This window comes from Planococcus citri, chromosome 1 (assembly GCF_950023065.1).
Source record: "Planococcus citri chromosome 1, ihPlaCitr1.1, whole genome shotgun sequence".
Lineage (NCBI taxonomy): Eukaryota > Metazoa > Arthropoda > Insecta > Hemiptera > Pseudococcidae > Planococcus > Planococcus citri.
In genome coordinates, this window is record NC_088677.1 from 35,637,578 (window position 1) to 35,658,141 (window position 20,564).

Below are 20,564 nucleotides of genomic sequence, written 5' to 3' on the forward strand. Positions count from 1 at the left end.
AATCGTTTTAATTGTGAAAATCTTAAGCCTCAGCTGAGCATTAAAATCGAATTAACAAACTTTAATTGATTCGCTAGGTATTTGATGTACGTTTTCCAAAAAGGGTCGTCAGTGTAAAGGTAAGTACGATCCTTAAATTTACGTCGACAAAAATTTACTTCTGACTCGTGCCTATTTGCTTAGATAGATTGAAAGTAATGTAAGGAATACACTACCGTCGTATATAGTCGTTGTGAGTCATATCGTTGGCAGTAAAAATAAATAGAGAATCAAAGTGAAGCCGCAAAATACGTTAATTACTTACATCAAAATACTCAGCTTGTCAGCCAAATGCCAACTACGACACAATACACAAAATTCCAACTTGTACAAGTTTATAATTCGAACTAGAATATCGTATGGTTAATGATGGACTATAGGTAGGTACTAGTTCGCGAAATCATTTTGTAAATGTGACTTGGCAACTTTTAAGTCTAGCTAGAAATCCTTTTTAGCTGGCGGAATTCATTTTAATAGCTCGTATGAGCAAATAACTCGAATAAAATTCAATCAATCAAAGTCCCGTGTGTAGTTTCAAGAATATTATGTAGAATCAATATCGGAACATATATAGCTATCTGCAAAGTGCAGTCTGTTTGTGTCGAATATCAAAGAAAGTACGTTCAACGTCTAAATTGACTCTTTGGTGGGTAAAATTACATAGATACTCGTACCACGTGTCGAGTGTAGAATCGTTTAGCGTTGAAAATTGAACAACGCAGCGATCATATCACTTACAGAATTTGCCATAAAATTCAAACCAGCCCCCGGCAGGTGTACCTACCTGTCCATAATTTGTTAAAACACCTCCAAATATGCATTTTAAAAATTCGTCATTTTACCTGATACTTAGGTATAAGTACTTGTCTACTTGTAGAATTTCTACATCGGCTAAATTCAATATGAAATAGGTAGGTAAACAAAAAATTGATATAAAAACATTTCCAACCTTCTGAACGGTTATCTGCATCGATCAACGGGGTATTGTATCCGATCAAGTGTTCGTGAAAATGCAATGCGGTGCTGTTGGACAACGCTCGTTCTGCCCAAGTCCATGTGCACGGAGACTCAAAATTACACGTCACATTGGGGAATCCGTTGAGCAATCGAACGTACGAATTGAGATCATTATTGGCTCGAGCCGATGGTAAACAGGAGGCGATCAACAAAACCAAATAACCGTACACTTTGACATCAGACTTACGCATGATAATAAGGGGGGGGGGGGGTGTTAAGAAAAAGAAGAAACTCGCGAACAAATAGAATCGGATATTGAATAAAATGGGGGGTGAAAATAAAAAATAAAAATGCACGAAAATGAAAAAAAAAATCTCGAACTCAGGTAACGGACCTCATTTTAAAAATTGACCCGTAAAGGGTTTTTTGCGTCACAAAAATTCTGAGATGAAGCCGATATTGATCGAACTCGAAGAGCATACTTGAGCGATACAAATTCTGCGACTGAAATGAACCCCGGACGGAGCCTTGATAAAATAACAGCCGCATCAGTGTAGTCGTCCTAGTGAAGATGAAAATTCTTCATCTCGTCTACGCAGCATCAACACGTACAAGTGTTACCGGAAATAATTTCACGAATTTCTCGCCTCTATACGTAGTAACAGCATAGACGATGATATTAAATTTAATAATTGTACGTACGTACTACGTACTACGTACGTCTACGTATTTAATCGCGTACTTCTCGTGTTTGATTTCGTTTCATTCAAGTTCACAACGTGTTGTAGACCGTATTGAAATTAATGCTATGTAAACATTGAAGAATATACCCCTACGTGTACGTACGTAATATTGTTGTTTTTTTTCCTCGATAAATTTAATACTTCCGCTCAATTAGATAGGCGTATCGAAATCACTAGGTTAGAAAATTTCTAAATTTATAGACCTTTATTTTTTTTCTGAAACCAGTGAACAGGCGTAAGGATACACGACTAAAGTTAGGTACCTAGACCTAAATTTAGGTAGAAGACTTACTTCAATTTTGACGTAATAAAATTCTAAATATTATGCACATAGAATTTTATTGAAGATGATTTCGTATAAAAAATATGAAGACTGAGTTTTTTTATTAGTCTATTTATTTTTAATGCATTGAATTTTTTCAATCTTAAAACCGTGAAATCAATTTTGAAAATCACAATTTTTAATTAGATAGAAAGTCCTTAAAATTACGAATATATTTCTGTAATTTCTATGAGAAAATTGAAATTTTAATGAAAAGTAGGTAATCAAATTAGGTAGGTATCGATTCTTGCTGAATTCATTTTCATTATTTTTAATGCATTTTCAGCTGCTACCCGGTGGCAGGAATATTTCATTTTTCCAAATTTCGAATGGATTTCTTCAATTAATCAATCAGTAAAATTGATTTACGATTTACAGATCTACCTACTTAACAAGTTTTATTTTTGAATTTTTCTATTTTATTAAAACATTACCTAATTTTCTACTTTCTTTTTACAAAATTATTAGGTAAGTACCTAAATAAGAAGCTGGATGATTTCAAAATATAAATACTGTACCAACTCAAACGGGTACGATTCGCTCACTCAGGCGCCAATTTTGTTCATTTCTTTTCCACGAAATCTTGGCAGCTCTCATAAAAAATGTAAGCTAGCAACTCAAACAAAAAATTGAGTATCCTAAGGGACTCAAACTTTTCAAAATTGTCCAAAAATAGCATGAATTAATCAAAAAATCAAGTAATATCAGTCATCATTCTGAAAAAAAACATAGGTAGGTAGAGGTACTTAGGTACCTTCTTTGAAAATATTATTTGATTTTTTCTCTGGCACACTCTCGGAATTTTACAATACCACCTAAAACGATGGAGAGACTGGAGACTGCCCAGTAAGCACCGACCAAAATTATAGGTGCTAAAGTTCTCTTTTTGCCCTTCCTGAGAACGATTTAAAATTTCTGAAGAAAATTCAAAATTCGCTGAAGGCTCAAGAATGGCTCTAAACTAAGTAGTTGTTGATGTATGGAACTTACCAAATGGTAGGATTATCCACATCGTTTCATTTGGCTCCAAAAAATTTAAGATTCACCAAAAAGTTCAAAATTTGCCCTTTGGACATTTTTTTAAATTACATGATTTTTTCAAAATTTGCAAAAAATCCACAAAGGATCTTTAGCTTTTGAAATTCTGGTTACGGAGGGTTTAGGACAAGTTCATTTAATCGAGCGTGAGTCTGAGTTCAAAAAGTTCCCTCGTAGATAAGTTACTTATATTTTCATTATTAGAGCTCGGATTTTTATGCGCTTAAAAAATCATTTTATGCGTAAAAAATATGCACTTATTTTGATCAAATTATGACAAAATATGCCCTTATCCATCAAAATATGCACTTTTATGCAACATCAATATGGGTATCTATAGAAAAGATTTTTCCTTTTAAAAGTGAAGAGAAGGCTAGAAAATTGAGAAATTCCAAAAAATAGATTCAAGTCTTCAATTTTACTTTGAATAATCAATTTTAGGTCAACATACAAATCGCCTCAACGTGGTAAAAAGAAATTAAAAAATCATTTTTTCAATTTTTTCCCCGAGTTTTTCGATTTTTAATGAAAAATATTACCAAAAAGCGATGTTTTGGCCAAAATTTCCAAAATATGACTGAAAAATGAAAAAAATGGCCAAAATATGACGAATATGCGCTAAAATTATCTAAAATATGCATTTAGTATATGCATTTATACCCAAAATATGCAAAATATGCACTAACAAGTTGAGCTCATTTTACTCAGAATTCTATGATTCACAAAAATCCATAGGATATGCGCGATCTTCTGCGATGAATGAAAATATGACAAATCATAAAAATCCGAGCTCTATTCATTATCATCGTGTTTTTTGAAGGTCGCTGAAATTTTCAAAAATTGATCTTACGTTAGTTGTGCCAATTTCGGATTCTGTTAATAACGTTTAGCGATTTCGAAATTAACTAGGTACCTATGTCAAATATCGACAAGTCATTGGTCGGTTTAAAAAGCACAAATCATTGTTTAACTGTCTGCCCAGTAATGAAAAACCGATTTCGAGATTTGGATGTGACTAACATGAGTTCCACACAAGAAGCACATCAGACAAAAGTGTTAACTATCTTCAAAATTGAAGGCGCAAACGCGACTTGAAAAAACAAACGTATAGGTACTATTAATTTTTTGATAATGATAATTGATAATAGATAATAGAATGACGATTACTTTTTGTTTTCTTCAAATCGTGTTTGTCTATCGCTTCAATTTTGAACATAGTCAACACTTTTATTTGGCGCTGTTCTTTCTGTAAACAAAATCAAAAATATTTTCGTTTCCATTTTAACTGAAGTCGAAACATACCTACACGTGTTTTTTTTCGCGAAAAAAGTAACCGGGTGAAAAAATCTCAATGCAGTATTTTTTCCAGTTTATGAGCATAACTATTTAATGAACTTTAGCGAAAGCTCTGCTGTTTCGTTGTGGAATTACGAGAACGCATTCTTTTCTCACGTATTTTTTACGCGGAAAACGTCTACGGAATTTCGAACTTTATGTGAGAGGAATTTTTCGCCGGTGGAAATCTCTAATCAAGGCGGACTAAGTAATTTAATATTCAATCTTCGAACTGACGTCTTATTTGAAATTGCTTTTCTAAAATTTAGCTTTCATTGGATTTTTTTACTTTATTTTTTTTTTCTACGTAGAAAAATCAATTTTTAGGCAGATACCCAAAATAACTATGCGTGTGATTTCATTTACGAGTAAGCTCGTGAAATATAGTTTGAGGCAGATGTACTGGTGAAAAGGTTAGAAGACAGGGCAAACTGAATGTGGGTAGAAGAGGCCCAGGGGTCACAAAACTTGAAGGAAAATGGGTTGCTTTAGCTTGTGTTTGACGAAATTTTGTAAAATCAAGCTGCAATAGCGGTTTTTATTTTAGGTACCTACTTACATGTTATTATTTTATTTTATTTTATATTGTTCATTTTTTAAAGGGGGAGTGGGCTAAAGATGGGATATTTCTAAAAAACTTTATGCAAATGATGAAATTAAATTTGTATGTGGGAAATCCTGCATTTTCAGTGGAATATGTTACTTTTTGACTAATTCAGTCATTTTTCCTCAGCTTTTTACTTTCAATTTTGTATAAATGAATATATTTGTCCATTCTTATTTTTTCTCCAATCCTATAGTTAATAAAAACCCTCTTATTTTAGCTCTTGCTCAAATAACTTATTACTTATTGACAAATTCTCCATCATCTTAAAAAAAACTATTGAACATTGCTCGCGATTCTCTCGCGATTGAGTAAGTATTTTTTTCCTCTTCTTACAATATTTTGGTGTTATTTTCATCTACGTTTAGAAATTGGATTTCGCTTGCTCCCTTCAAGTTGTAAAGGAGGCGCTATATTCACATAATATTTTTTTGCTTTTCGTATAACATTTCTTTGAATCATCTTACAAATCAGAAAGTGAGAGAGACTGATAAGCGAGAGAGAGAGAGAAAAAAAAATGAATGCAGAGGTTTTAAATCGATAGAGTATGTTACTACAAATGTAGAAATATTACTTTAATTTTTTTGCGATTCGTTATAAATGCTTTCAAACTAAGGAAGTGATAAGAATAACGGAAAAATACATAAAACGTTATACAATGTAGAAAAATTCGATTATACAAAGTGTTTTGGTCGCAGTTCTTTTCTTATCCTTTCACCTGATGATGTAGCAACCCAAGCTGTACGTATATAGAGGTACCTACAAGTGTAAATAGGTTTTTCGATTTCAAGATTGAAGTATAGAACCGCTTTACTGTATCGTGCATTATTTTCTTTCTGCATACTACGCGTAACTTCTTCCTTCTTCAGCAATATACATATGGATGAAAATTTACATACCGAAAGCGTATGTTGTGAAATTCAAACAGTTTGGCTGGATTAGTCAGATTTGCTTACGTTGTGTCTCGCTGAAAGTCAGAATTTCTTTAAAGCGTTGACTTAACATCTTTAATTTTCATGTTCAGAAAAATGTGTATACTTACTACTGATTCGTTTTGTTTTAAAACTTTTCAGCATATAGTCAGAATTAAAATTGCGCTCTAAAACCTTTTGGTTGCTTTTATTGTAACTGGGTCTCAACATGTCATAAAAAATAAAACGTGGTCAAAAAATTCCACAAAATTCCAGCTCACTAGCTGCCTAATCAAATTATTCTAATTCTGTCTGAAAAATTAGAATGGAAATATTTTGAGAAATTCAGAATTTGAAGGATCTTAACTCGAGTTTTGCTACTAACAAGCTCTGCTTTGAAAATTCATACATTCGAGATACCTACCTATAACGTAGATAATTAAACATTAAGTAAAAGATAACAGATACCTATAAGAAAAAGATAATACGCCAACAGTGGCGTTATAAATTTCTCGTGTGAGCATTTTATACTTAAGGTAGGTAGAATGGAATAAAAGGAAATAACCGTAGAAATAATTTCTTGAATGCGTCTCGTGTATCTATATAAAAACTACCATAGAGCTGGAATTTATTGAAAACTTTAAATAACACAGTTTGAGAAAGGAGATACCTACCTATAATTCTATCGCTAAAGTACCTTTCTTACTTTTATTAGATATTTTATCTTCGGATTGAATTGAAAGAAAAACGTATGAAATAAATTTTTGAATGTCAAAATTATAATTTTCAAGTTAGTAAAATTGAATGCTTACCTATACTTACTTGAAACAAAAAATTGAAATTGGCATGTGACACATGATTTGTCAGGTTTTTAAGACTAAGAGCATTGAGCTCAAATACCCACATTAAAAAAAAAAAGATACTGGTCTCCATTTTATTTAGGCTCTTCTCAGGAATTTTCCGAAAATTTGCTTCAAAATCCAAAAATCAGCTTACGATGGTTAAAATTCCGATTAGATAGGTACAGTACCTATGAAAAAATTGGAACGTACCTACCTAATCTTTGTATCTGCCTTGGCTTCGCGTTCATCAAATCAATGTGTCCATTCAAGAGGTTTCTTCGTAAGAAACGATACCGTAGGTAATTTTATCGGATTCTCAGCCAAATCTCTTGTTTGAATTTTTAAACATAAACAAAAATAGTGACAGTAGAGGGTACTCTGTACAGCCTTCTTATTTTCAACTGGAAAGCAAGTTAATGATAAATTTTATAGTCTTTAACTGGTTGAATATTGAAATATTGAAAGAAAAGCTTCAACAATTATCATTCCTCGTTCAAAAAGAACATTTTTCACATTCATATAAATTTTCATCAAGACACTTGGAAATTGAAAAGCACTTTTGTAGATTGCACAATCGGTTTCAACTTTGAAATAAGTAACAAATCAGATTTTTTGTGAGGGGGGCAGATGTGTTCAATATTTCTTAAATATTTCTTAAAACTTTAAAAATGTCTAAAAATTAGATATCTTAAATTGTTAAGTATACCTACCAACGAGTACCTATGTTGTATGAAAAATATCCAAAAACTTCAAACTAGGTACATTGTTTCAGAATTTCAGGATATTGTAAAAAGTTGATAGACTAAGAAAAATTTTTGAATTTTTAAAAATTCTTTCTCTCTTTTTTTCGTTTTTTCAAAGGTAATTTATTGTACGTAGGTTGCATTGAAGAATTCAACTCGAGGATAATTTCGATATGACCCACGTTCGAGTTCACAAAAATGACAAGGCGAGTAAAGTCATTGTTATCACATTAAACCGTTTAAAATAGAGCCTTCTTTTCAAGAAGAGTTGAAAATGGAATGCTCGCATTATAAAAGGCACCAATCAATAACCTTTGAAATGCGTCTCTCTAATGCTCGATGCTGTAAAATGTGGGAGGAGTGGGTGTACCTACACCTACGGTAACGTATTACGTACAGATATAAATGCTGTCCTAAATAAAATTTAAATTTGGATTTCATTGCGTAAAATTTGAATTGTGGTGCTTAGAAGTGGTTTTTGAAATTAGTTAGGTAATATAGATATCTCGATAATTGTGGTTTTTTGATGGATGCATATCTGTACCTATTATCTAACTACATTATTATAATGCAGTCAAATTAATAAATTGGCTGAGTTATTTCAATAGGTAAGTACCTCTATCCATACGTATTCATATTATAGTCAAGATACAAACATTAATAAATTTTATTGAAATTTTAATTTTAATTAGTAATACCTACTTAATGCCTTCATATTTTCAAAAATTCATAACATATAAGTTTAACCAAACTTGAAAGAAAAACCTAAAAAAATTATGAAACAAAAACTACTCGTGTAGCTTAGTGCATGACCTTTCACTTGATGATGGCACTTTAAATTGAAGTGTGTATTACGTTTTATGCGTTGAGATTCTCTTCTGAAGGCCAATTTTATTCATCCAATATTTCCGCCTCCGGTGCCCATGTAGATAGGTCAATCTCTTGATTTTTTCCCCTTTTTGGAAGGTGCAGTCAATTTTGATTCTTTCGGCGCAGGAGCCTCGATTTTTATTTCTTTCTTAGGCATACCAGCAACCTAATAACATAAACCAAAACCGTCATATATATATATGCATAAGCAGAGCTATTTTCGCGAGGACATGCGAGAGCGCGTAGCTCCAAAGAAAATTTCAAAAATATCAAGAAATTGTCATAAAAACTAAAAAATTGAAAGAATTTGAGCGTAAAACGAAACCTGACAAAAAAGAGAGATTTTTAGGCAATTTTGTAAAAAGCAGGACTTTTGTTCCTGTTCGGCACACCTTGAAACAAAAAGAGAACCTATTGGACAGGCAAAGGCAAATATCAACGTTTTCGGAGGTTTTGCAAAAAAAAAAAAAAAAGAGAGAATTTTTTAACAATTTTGACAAAATCAGGATTTTTTAGCAATCTTAGCAAAAACTAGATACAAATTCCAATTGCGGCATTATAGAATCAAAAGTCTACTTACTTCTCCAATTTTTTTCGAAAATGAGTTAAGCATGGTTTGGTACCATTACAAAATAAGCCTCGTCTGTTTTTTGCATTTTTACAAAAATTTTCAAAAATGGAGAAGTAGACTTTTGATTCTATTTGCTTCAATTCGTTTTTAAAATTTAGTTATTTGTAACATATACATATATTACCTACAAAAATTTGAGTTCCATATAAATGAGATCACGACGTTGACATCATCGCTCATAGCCCATAGGGAATATAGATAGGTAGTCACTAGTCAGGTACCACTCTTTGTTTCCTCTATTCTCACACTGAATTAAGTTTGCATACAATACAACCAAGTACCACGTAGGTAATTAGGTATACATTGATGATTAATTAAAAGTTGTTTTAAAAGCGACATAATTCAATACCTATAATTTGAGTTTAGTCATACACGAAAGCGTTCAAATCGCAAGCTCAGAAATGAATAGATCAATCAAATCTGCTAAAAAGCATTTTGATTGAACACTGTAAACTGAATATTTAGTGTATTTTGGTAAATATTCGTCTAAAGTACACGTAAGCTCATTTTGTAGAGCAATACCATTTAATAAACCTACCTATTAGATTAACAAAAGCCGGATAAAGCCTAAGCTGCTTCTTGAAATCTCATTATTAAGTACAGCAGTGCAAATTTAATTGGTACCTGGCATTTCTATTCTGTCGCTATACCAATTATGGGATCAAGAGCGTTGTGTTTCAAATTTGTTAAATTATGCTTCAAACCCATATTGATTTTTATCTGGTAAATAAATTCAAGGAGAAAAAAAACGTCGATGTAATCTAAAAGGCCTATGAAGGCTTGAGATCTTTAATTTTTTCACGTTCGACTCAATAAAAATTTACGAAAAATAATAAGATACCTTCTCGTCTGGTGGGTTTGCTGAACTGAACGTAGCGAGCGTAGGTAATGGTTTTGTCAATGGAAGTTTTTTTCTCTCGATGTGGGTATCAAAATAATCTTGATAAACGCTTTCATTGAGAAAAAATAATCACCTTTCTTTTGAAAATAAATTCGGTTTTTTTTCATTGAAAACAAGATTTTTTACGACAAAGTGAAAAAATGTTGAAACATTAGGATTCATCTCGTTAGAATAATTTTTTCAAAAAATTTTCCGTTCCTTTAAAATCTTACTTTTCCTATTTTGAAAATTAAAAATATTGATCTTATTATTTTTAGGTTAGTAGGTAGGTAAATAAAATAATATGTCTATGTACAGCTGTTTAGGTAGGTAATCGTTCAGTAAAAAAAAAAAAAAATGACAATGAAAGAGCAGATTTCAACATTATTCATGGGAAGAAATATTGAGTAATTTGATTCACTTCTTCGAATTAGGCCTACAGAAAATATGTTTATTCAACAAAATAGAAAATTTTCCGATATTCTAATTGAAATCAGGAAACTAAGCGTTTAAAGTTTTGAAAAAAAAGCAAAAGAGCAGACTGAATGAAGTGAAATTTTTCTATCTATGTGAGGAGTTTATTTTTAGATTTAAACATTTTTTGGGCTCGAATAATGGATTTTTAAAAAGTTTGTTTTTGAAAAAGAATAACTCGGTAACAGGTCTGAACGAAGCAAAAGTTGAAGTTTTCGACAATTTATATTTCAAGTAAGTAAGTATATTATGTATGTATAGTAAATTATCAAGTTTTTTTTTTACATGGATTTTCGCAGATTTAAAATCCAGTAGAATCTATGTATGTACTAGAATAGCAGCTTTTGAAAATGGATTTTGTATTTTTCTGATATTACTTTAGAGAGAGAAAAAACTTTTAAGATTTTGAAAACTTGTGGTTAGAATCTAAAAAGTGTTTAAAAAAGAGATTCAAAAAACTTCCAAAAACCAGATTTTCGAGAATACCTATTTTCTTTAAAAAAGTCAATTTTTTTTACATTTAACATTTTTAAAAGATAAGTTGGTACCTAATACCTAGAACAGATATTTTCCAGATGCAGCGAGCGAAGCAAGTGCAAAAGATTTCAAAAATGTGCGATTCAAGTCGACAAATAAATCTCTTTATTAAGACTAAAAATTTTCAAAAATTGACTTCGTTGAGTCTCGGCAAAGTCGGTAGTTTGTCGGTTTCTTCAAAATTTGACAACTCGGGGGGAGAAGTGTTGTCCACCCTCCCTCAGTTTCGTCGCTGGTTGGAATACAAAAATTCGAAACTTTTAAATCACAGGGATGAAACTGTAATACACAAAGCGATGATTCGAGGGTGTAAATTAAACCATTTACAAATGAGTTGTTTTTTTCTCTCGTGTCTCACCCTCGATATCGTGACATCATAATTAAATATCTACCTACAGGTTTCTCAGAATGGCGCGCCGAAATTCAAGAAGAAAGTAGGTATGGTATTTGATATATACCCGGTAGTTTTGTATTAATTTGATTCCATCAATCTTGATGATTTATTGAAAACGTTGCCTTCGTGGTAAAAAATCTTTAATCGGCAACACTGGGCGAAAAACTTTTTTCATCAATGTTTAAATAGAAGGGATGCTGAATGAACTTGTTGCTAGGTAACCATATTGGAGAAAATTTTACGGGATACGTTTGTACGAGAATTTATTTATTGGTGATAATGTTTTAATTGAAAGATGTACAAATTCCCTTGTAGCTGTAGGTCTAAGCATATGTTAAAATAACAAACGTTACACGAGAGCGCTTATTTGTTATGTTTTCATTTCTCTATATAAGCGCCTATGATTGGTTTTACTTAGGTATTTTCTTAAATTGACTATTCAAGTGGAAGTTTTTTTTTTATGAAAGGAATAAGTAGGTGAAATTTTAAAATGAAAATTATCCTTATAAGAAAACGTTATGAAATTTGTCCTATTGAAATGTAGGCCTACATGAACAAGCTACCTACCTTTACTTGGTTTTATTTAAAACAACTGACAAGGAAAATTCTAATTTCCAGCCAATCAGAATCCAACCCACTTGCTCTAAATGAAAAGCTACAGGTTTGTGTAGGCTTATTTGTCAAACAATGGACCTTGTAGCCTTTACTTTAATACCTGATTAATTGATTAGGTAAAATGTCGGTTGTAATACGTAGGTACCTGTAGATTATGTATTTTGCGTTGGCACAAATACCTGCTTAATTTTTTTTACAGTTTTGCTTCGTTATTTAATCGCATAATAAATTTACAATTGAAGAGATTTCATTAATCAGTGAACTTTTTTTTGATGGAATTTACTTTTGGAATAATTTGATAACGAATCCCATTTGACTATTATTTGATGGTATCTAGGTATTGATGAGTTGTTGTCTGTTTAGGTACATAGGTACACCTGGTTGTCTAGTTGTCTGAAAGTTTGAAAGACCATGTTGATATTCATGAGAGAACAATATAAATAAAACACTGCATGATTAAAACCACATAATATGTACCTATAGTAAAATATAATTGTATGTAAATTAATGATGAACAATTAAAATGTACATTAAGGTGCATAAAATACATATTTTAAAAAAAGAAAAAAAAGCATAAAATGTTCTACAAATAACTTAAAAATTTATTTTTATTAATACTTATATTTTTTTGTGCAGTGTGATATTTGCCAATATTTTGTTGGTGCACTCTCCCCCATGCCCATGGATCAGATATAAATGTGTAGGTAGTAGGTACCTATTAAAGTTGACATAGACATTTAAAAAATAAAAATAAAACTTACTTAGCATGGTGAAGTGCAGCATAATACATTCGTTATACATATGATACTAAACCCATATTAATCACGTGCAAAGATTCTATCCTAACATGGACATTTTCGTTGTGTGAGAAAGAAACAGGTCAAAACATAAGCGGGTTGAAAATTAAAATCACTTTGATTTAATATTTTTCAACTTCAATCCTTCAATCAATATAACCAGTTAAATATTTGCTATTATTAGTCCATTAGTCCATAGCTCCATACCTACCTAAAAGGATTGTTTTTGTGGGTTTTTAATAAGCGTGCCTCTAAGCTCCATTTCTCAATAAGAAGCAACCGCAATACTTGCACATAGCTGTATATGTGATTCAAAATTCTAGGAACAATTTCCGAGGTCAAAGGGAATGTACCAAGAACACGTAATTTCTGGGCGCGTTGAGATAAAGTCAAAAAGTTGAGAATAACTTTCTGTTCTTTGGCTGGCAAATGATACCACGGTGTTGAGTAAACAGCTTCCGATATCATTTCACTCTGTAAAATGCAGAAAAGTATTGAGCAGATTTTATGGGATAAAAATTGTCCAATTTTATACAGTTGAGCTTACTATTTTATTCAATACGTCACCCAATTTACAACGAATGATTATCATGAACGTAGTGAGAATGGCGTACCAAGAGTATAAAAACACTTCGTCTCCGGAATTTGCGATTACCTAAAGTTATTCATTGTTTTATATGTAGAATCTAATATGTATATACTTACGAGTAGGGTACAAACAGTTTGTACACAAAAAAAGCTTTAGGTAAGTAGTAGGTATATAGGTACTTGAACTTACAGTTAAACAGTAGTTGACCGAAAAAGTGGTGATAATAAATGAAGAGGCCATTTGTAACTCCATGAGGTTTTGTACACTGTTTCGGTATTGGTTTATGCATCTGTGAAATGATACGAATAAGTAGGTAAGTAAAAGTAATAAGTAGAAATATTCATTTATAGTTGTGTATGAAGTACATAGTACAATACAAAATACCGTCTTTACAATGAATTTTATCTTCACCGGTAGACAAATTTTTGCACTAGACATAGAAAAATTGAAAGTCATGCAAAAATACATCACCGGACCAAATTTCAGATGCTGAATTTCATTTTTGAATGTTTGGTGGATTTTTAAAAAATTCAAATTTGATCAAAATTTGGAAAACAACTAATTTAAATTTTTTTAAATTCGTCAAAAAAAAATTAAAAATGAAATTCAGCGTCTGAAATTTGGCCTGATAGTGTATTTTTAACTGCACTGTCGACTTTTTTGAACTACCACTTATCCAAAAAAGATTCAGAACTCAAAAACTCGAATTGATTATTTTTACGAGTTCAGCAGCATCACATAAAATGTCCTGTTATAAAAATCAAAACTTCAACGTGATGAAGTTATCTATCAAATTATCAGCACCTCATGAAAATTTGTCCCTTAAGTTTCCAAGATCGGCAAACCAATTTACATATGTGTAGTTTAAGTTTGCTGCTTTAGTAAAACCTGGTAGCAACGCTGGATACCCAATGGGTAGGTATGCCTATGTTTCAAATCTATGCATTGCATTCATGATTCAATTGATTTAGACCGTTCAGCGAGTGATATGAGTGTACATTTTACGATGTCATTCAATAAATATGAACTTACTCTACCAAACGTTGATGAATTTTAATCCAGTGATGTACTTTGACCATGTATTCTTGGACCTGTTTTTCTCGCTGTCGAGTAAGTTCGCGTAATGTGAAATCATTTACCCGTTTCTTTTTCAATTCCTCCTCCTCAGCTCTATCATTGCTTTCGAATTTATCGAAAGCCAACTTAGAGTGATATCTGATGTCATTTTGTAGAACGATCGCTCGATTTTCCAAATAGATCGAAAGTATCGGAATCAGACTCAATACCATGTAAAAAAATATGATGAAAAGTACCGATAAAATAAACGATGCGTGGTAAGCAAGAAAGTAATATAGTGGTGTGTTGCAAACGCTGCAGAGAAAGGGTATGAGATAATCCAATCGTTCATTTATCTGAAATGATTCATTGAAATGAGTTTCCAGCATTTTAGGAAACCCATTCAAGTAAAATATCAGGGTCATGACGATCAAGCATTGATACGTTCTGAAGCAAGCTTTGAGAACATTGGTATCTTTTATTAAATCTTCATCTTCGCAAGTCAGATCTGGAATAGGTGTAGGTTCATTTTCGTGGTCGTTGATTAGATTGAACAAACGATGAAATTCCTTCCTTTTCTGGTATAGGATGTAAATGCTCCAAGCCGAAAATTGAATTTGAGTGAAAAATCCCAAAGCAAACAGCAAGTTTAGAAGTGCGGACTCGGAGCCTCGAAACAACACCACAAGTTGAGGAATCACGCAACAAAGGTAGGCCACACACAAGAAAACAATTAAAAACCGTCTGAATTTGAAACGTACGTAGTGTTCATAGCTAATCGCACCGCATAACGAATACAATATGTAGTAAATGTTTCACTAAAATTGAGCACTTATTTTGATGAAAATCTACATCGATGAAATTATCCATAGTGTCTGTAATACACCTAGCAATCCTACATGAGCAACTTTTCAGACTGTCGAATTTTTTTCATTATTTGGCTACATGGTACCTTGGTAGATAGGAACTTGAATATTCGCCATTATTTGTTAGTAAAATCCCTAAATTATTGAATAACGAGATTTGGATGTTTTGTCAACAGAAAGCTAGTTAACTCGAAAACCCATTGGTACTTGTTCTGAAATATGTATTGTGTTTCTTACACAATTATTCCTAAATTCGATTCTAAATTGAAACAGAAATTTCGACTGGCAATTTTCAAATTTCAAACACTGATAATTGGAAGGAAATGAAACTGTACTTTTTGGATAAGCATTGGAGAGCTATCTGACTACACCTACTTATTACGCACGAAAGATCCAATTTAAGGTATAAATTAATCTGTCTATTCCACGCTAAAAACTCATTCAGGACACAATTTGGAAAAATGTTCATCACTCATCAAGACCGTTTTTTGATAATTCATCTGAAATTTTTCTTTACATAATCACTCGTATTTTTGTTTGTAGGTAAAGGTATATTATAAATGTATCTAATCAAATGAATATGTCACAGAAATAGAAAACAAGGTAAAAATTTGTAAAACGTAGATAGATATTAAAATTTTTTAAAAAATCGATTGAAATAAAGATAAAGAACATAGGTAAACAAAAATTTATTTAACGATAGAAAAAAGAACGAGATTCACGATAAATTTAAACTTTTGCAAAAAGAAAAAAAATTAAAATATAAAATATGTAATAAAAATATAAATAAAAAAACATGGTCGTAAGCAGTTAAAAAAAAGACACACATACAAAAGCACGCAGAAAAAACTTTTAAAAGTGAAAATTATGAATATAAAGTTGTTTCAATCCATTCTTCAAGCTTGAATGATGCTATATCTTTACCAGCAGCACGTTCTTGGAATATTTCTGTTGAACAAAAAAAATACGTACAATTGAAGTTTAATTATATAGTAGTAGTGGAGGCAAATAAGAAAAAATAAAAACATTTTTGGCTACCAAAGATTTTATGATGAAAAATTGTCAAGGGTAGTCCCCTGAATAATTCCTGAGAATTACCACCCCACAGACCCCTTGCTAATTTTTTTATGGGGGGTTGAAGCCCCCCAAAATGGGTTTTTTGCAGTTTTATCCTCAGGGGTTGATTTTACGTCAAAAATAGCTTTATATTTGAGTTCTACGTCAAATTTCCGATCTAGTGACATATCAACTGTCCTTCTACCTCCAAGAGGGGTGGGGCTAGAACCATTCAAATTGGAGGGGTTTTCTAAAAAACACAAAAAAGCTATTGGCACGTACGAGGGGTGAAATGGGCCCCGAGAGTGTTTGGGTTGATACTAGCATGGAAGGTGGGTACCATCGAGAAACTACCGCGTGGAAAATTTCAGATCCGCACCACCTCCCCTTTTTGGGGAACCCCCCTTTTCTGAAATTTTAATAACACTTTTCGCAGCCCCATTTTAACCGATTTTGAAAATTTTTCAGGATGTTATGTATACCCTTAGTAGGTATCCCCACAAAAATTTTCAACCCCCTCACCTCATATTTACCCCTCAAAATACCGTTTTTCAACTAACTTGATGCTTTTTAACAATAGTAAAAATTGAGGGGGCTAAGTGCGCTGGAGAGAGCTAGGTGAGTGTAGCAAAAATTCTGACGTCATATTCGTACTCAGCGGTATCGAATCATAAGAAAACGACACCCTACTCATTAATACTCGGTTATTTTTCCCAAAATTCCCATTTCACCCCCCAACTCTCCCTAAGACACATTTTTACACCATTTTGAGGGGTAAATATGAGGGGAGGAGGTTGAAAATTTTTGTGGGGATACCTACTAAAGATATACATAACATCCTGAAAAATTTTCAAAATCGGTTAAAATGGGGCTGCGAAAAGTGTTATTAAAATTTCAGAAAAGGGGGGTTCCCCAAAAAGGGGAGGTGGTGCGGATCTGAAATTTTCCACGCGGTAGTTTCTCGATGGTACCCACCTTCCATGCTAGTATCAACCCAAACACTCTCGGGGCCCATTTCACCCCTCGTACGTGCCAATAGCTTTTTTGTGTTTTTTAGAAAACCCCTCCAATTTGAATGGTTCTAGCCCCACCCCTCTTGGAGGTAGAAGGACAGTTGATATGTCACTAGATCGGAAATTTGACGTAGAACTCAAATATAAAGCTATTTTTGACGTAAAATCAATCCCTGAGGATAAAACTGCAAAAAACCCATTTTGGGGGGCTTCAACCCCCCATAAAAAAAATTAGCAAGGGGTCTGTGGGGTGGTAATTCTCAGGAATTATTCAGGGGACTACCCTTGACAATTTTTCATCATAAAATCTTTGGTAGCCAAAAATGTTTTTATTTTCGAAATATGATGCTAATTTGCCTCCACTATAGGTACCTGAATGAAATTTATGTGAAACGACATCTTACCCATCATAGATTTTAGACGTACAGCGCACATCATGAAATCGTCAAATGCTATTTTTCCATCTTTACCAGCATATCTGTGACCGAGCACGTTGAGGATATGGGTGTTCAAGTGGTACCCTGCTGAAGCGAGCGCTTCTCTAAGCTCGAATGGGCTCAAAAATCCGGTATTCTCTTTATCGTACAATTTGAATACTCGCTGCAGAAAAACACAGGTATTATTTCCAATAATTTTTAAATTTGATAAACATTATTAATTTTTATTATTTATATTGGAACCGAATTAGTTGTAATTTACCTGCCAAGATCGAATATCAATCCATAGTTTTTTGAATTCCTCGAACCCTAATTTTCCAGATCGATCAACATCCATCATAGCGATCATACTACGACACACATCTTTGGAAAATCCTCCTTGTAGTGCATTTCCTGTAAGGTTCATTTAATAATACGAAGATTTAATTAATATGCGTTTTAAATCAGACCTTAAGAATAAACTTTGTGGCACTAATTTTATTTTAACGTTTAATGCTCTAGTTAAGTAGGTAGGCTACCTATATTTTTAAAACTTATTTGGATGAAAAATTAATCATACCTGAGTAGGAAATACTCATTAGAGATAATATGGGTAGGTAAATTAAACAAGAATTTGTAAATAAAATTATTATTATAACATACGATGTGCCCTAGGGTGATGCTATACAATTTTTTTGGAAAAATGACATGAAAATACAACTCCAATAAATGATTGACAAGATCTCTTTTTAATACCGTAAGTTTTCTCCAATTGAAATTTTTTCACAAAATCTGAAGCAAATTTTCAAACAATTTTTCCCTCCGCATTGACTATTTGAAAAAATAGTGCTTTTCATATCCCTCCCCTACAAGAAATAATACAAGAAAAATAATGGAATAATTTTTTCTTTTTTTAAATCCTATAAGTAAACAGCCAAGAAGATGGAAAATCGTAGAAAATGCTTTTCTTGGGTTGAAAATTAGTTTTATTCTGCATCTGTTTTAATGGAATTTTCAAAATTTCCAATAAAAAATTTCCAAAATGCAATCTAGATGGCACACACGATAGATACTTAAATAAATAATAAATAAATAAATAAACTTAATCGAAGAATTACATTATTAAAAATTAAAATGCACTCATTACAGTCAGTTATGACAAAGAACTTCCTTCACTTAATATTCATCTCTGCTCAATCCCCTTCAAATGAAAAAAAAACAACCAAGTTTATTCTTCATCGTTGTATTGATGAATGAAATTTGCTCTCAATTTCATGTTCTTCAACATTTCTTTTAAAAAAAAAATTTTAAAAAGTACCTGATAGAAAACTTTTTATCAAGTTTTTCCTGTTAAATTACCATCAAAAGTAAAAATTTTTCATAGTTTTTGAAAGTCTATAAAATTTAAAAGCAGTGCTCGGATGAAATATTGATTCAAAAGAGTTCGATGTTTTTCATAGCATAAAGTTTCAAAATAAGATAGGAAGAAGTGTTATATGTATTAACAGTGACTTCTTGATGAAGTTTCTCCCTGTAAACTACATATCTCAGAACCTAATAAATAAAATATACTTACATATCTAAGTAAAGTAGGTATTTTATTTCTAGCTACATTACAGTTCCCAATAACGCCTACAACCCTACAGCCATCGAGAAATTGAGTTGAATATTTCACGAATGATAATATGAGAAAACACAAAGAAATAGGTAAGTGATAGAGATAGGAGAAAAATTTGTAGAATGTTTTGAAGAACACAGAACTGAAGACAGATGACAGAAATCAGCTAGACCAATACAAAAAAGGACCCGATGAAAATTATTAAAAAGAATCAAAATGGAGACTAGTATCATTATTTGAATAGGTAAGAGATAGTATACTATAGACCTTAATTTACTCCTTAAAATAATTAACATTTAAAATCTTGCCACTTGAACAGCATCGACTGATTATTATGTTTATTTAGGTAGGTAACATTATTTTCATTTCAGACATTTTCAACGTAGGTATTCACGTGTCTATCGTTGATTTTGTTCAAAGAAAACAATACGAACAAAACAAATCAATCCAATAACCACACTGACGATAACAAAAAAACACACACACACACACACACACACACACACATTCCTTGACAATAATAGACACATACCCTACCTACACTTGAGTAACATTTTTGGGGTAGGTAAGTTAAAACGCCACCATTCGCAGAACAACCTGGCACACGAACAAAAGTGAAAGTGAACTTTTAAAAGTTTTGTCACATAAGCTACACTGACGCACGAATATGCATTTTTCTTTTAATACCTATTTCTCAAACTTAGTTTAGTTATAATTGCGCAAAATGTATTGTAGGCAGTATATAAAGCTGCCGTTGAATGTAGAAATGAAGCATATACACGTGACTTAAACTTACGATTAATATAAAACAAAAATGATGTGTAGTTGAGCGCTTGGGTAGGTATTTCAACAATAAAAGCACATAAAGTTAAAAGCTTTCACGAACATTATCTAAGTACGTACCTAGGTTCTACAAATAGGTATTTAGCCTAAATGAGTAAGGTAGTAGGTAATAATAATATATCTTACCAAAAGCAGAAGCTAACGGTGTATCACGGCAAACCGTACCACAGACGTAAGATAGTAACGTTGAAATCAGGTTATCGTTGTTACGGGGTATATCTACAAATATGGCCACAATTTCGCTTCAGTGTCATGAATGAAGAGAACATTTTTATCAACAATGAATCTAAAGCTAGGTATGTAATTGATTAATCGATTGAGGAAAGAAAAATCAGCGCCATGCGTAACTACAAGTACATTCAAGTATGTTAAACG

General features: G+C 32.2%; 2 protein-coding genes across 7 annotated transcripts in view; both read right to left on the reverse strand.

Annotated features, from left to right (window-relative positions):
- Positions 1-1,533, reverse strand: part of LOC135831652 (leukocyte tyrosine kinase receptor-like) — a 61,685-nt gene extending 60,152 nt beyond the window's left edge. Inside the window, exon 1 of one of the 2 annotated variants that reach the window (XM_065344304.1) lies at positions 989-1,533. In XM_065344304.1, coding sequence (XP_065200376.1) covers positions 989-1,247 — 259 coding nt within the window. In that variant the 5' untranslated portion in view covers positions 1,248-1,533. The remainder of the gene's footprint in view (positions 1-988) is intronic. The other variant, XM_065344305.1, reaches the window with a different exon arrangement.
- Positions 1,534-15,917: 14,384 nt separating this feature from the next.
- The window catches only part of CalpA (calpain-A), a 33,177-nt gene continuing 28,530 nt past the window's right edge, over positions 15,918-20,564 (reverse strand). For 3 of the 5 annotated variants that reach the window (XM_065344307.1, XM_065344310.1, XM_065344309.1), the window contains 4 exons: positions 20,316-20,408; positions 18,012-18,142; positions 17,717-17,912; positions 15,918-16,191 (listed from right to left, as the gene is read on the reverse strand). In XM_065344307.1, coding sequence (XP_065200379.1) covers positions 16,109-16,191; positions 17,717-17,912; positions 18,012-18,142; positions 20,316-20,408 — 503 coding nt within the window. In that variant the 3' untranslated portion in view covers positions 15,918-16,108. Of the gene's footprint in view, positions 16,192-17,716; positions 17,913-18,011; positions 18,143-20,315; positions 20,409-20,564 lie in introns of those variants that run through there. The other 2 variants (XM_065344308.1, XR_010556216.1) reach the window with 2 other exon arrangements.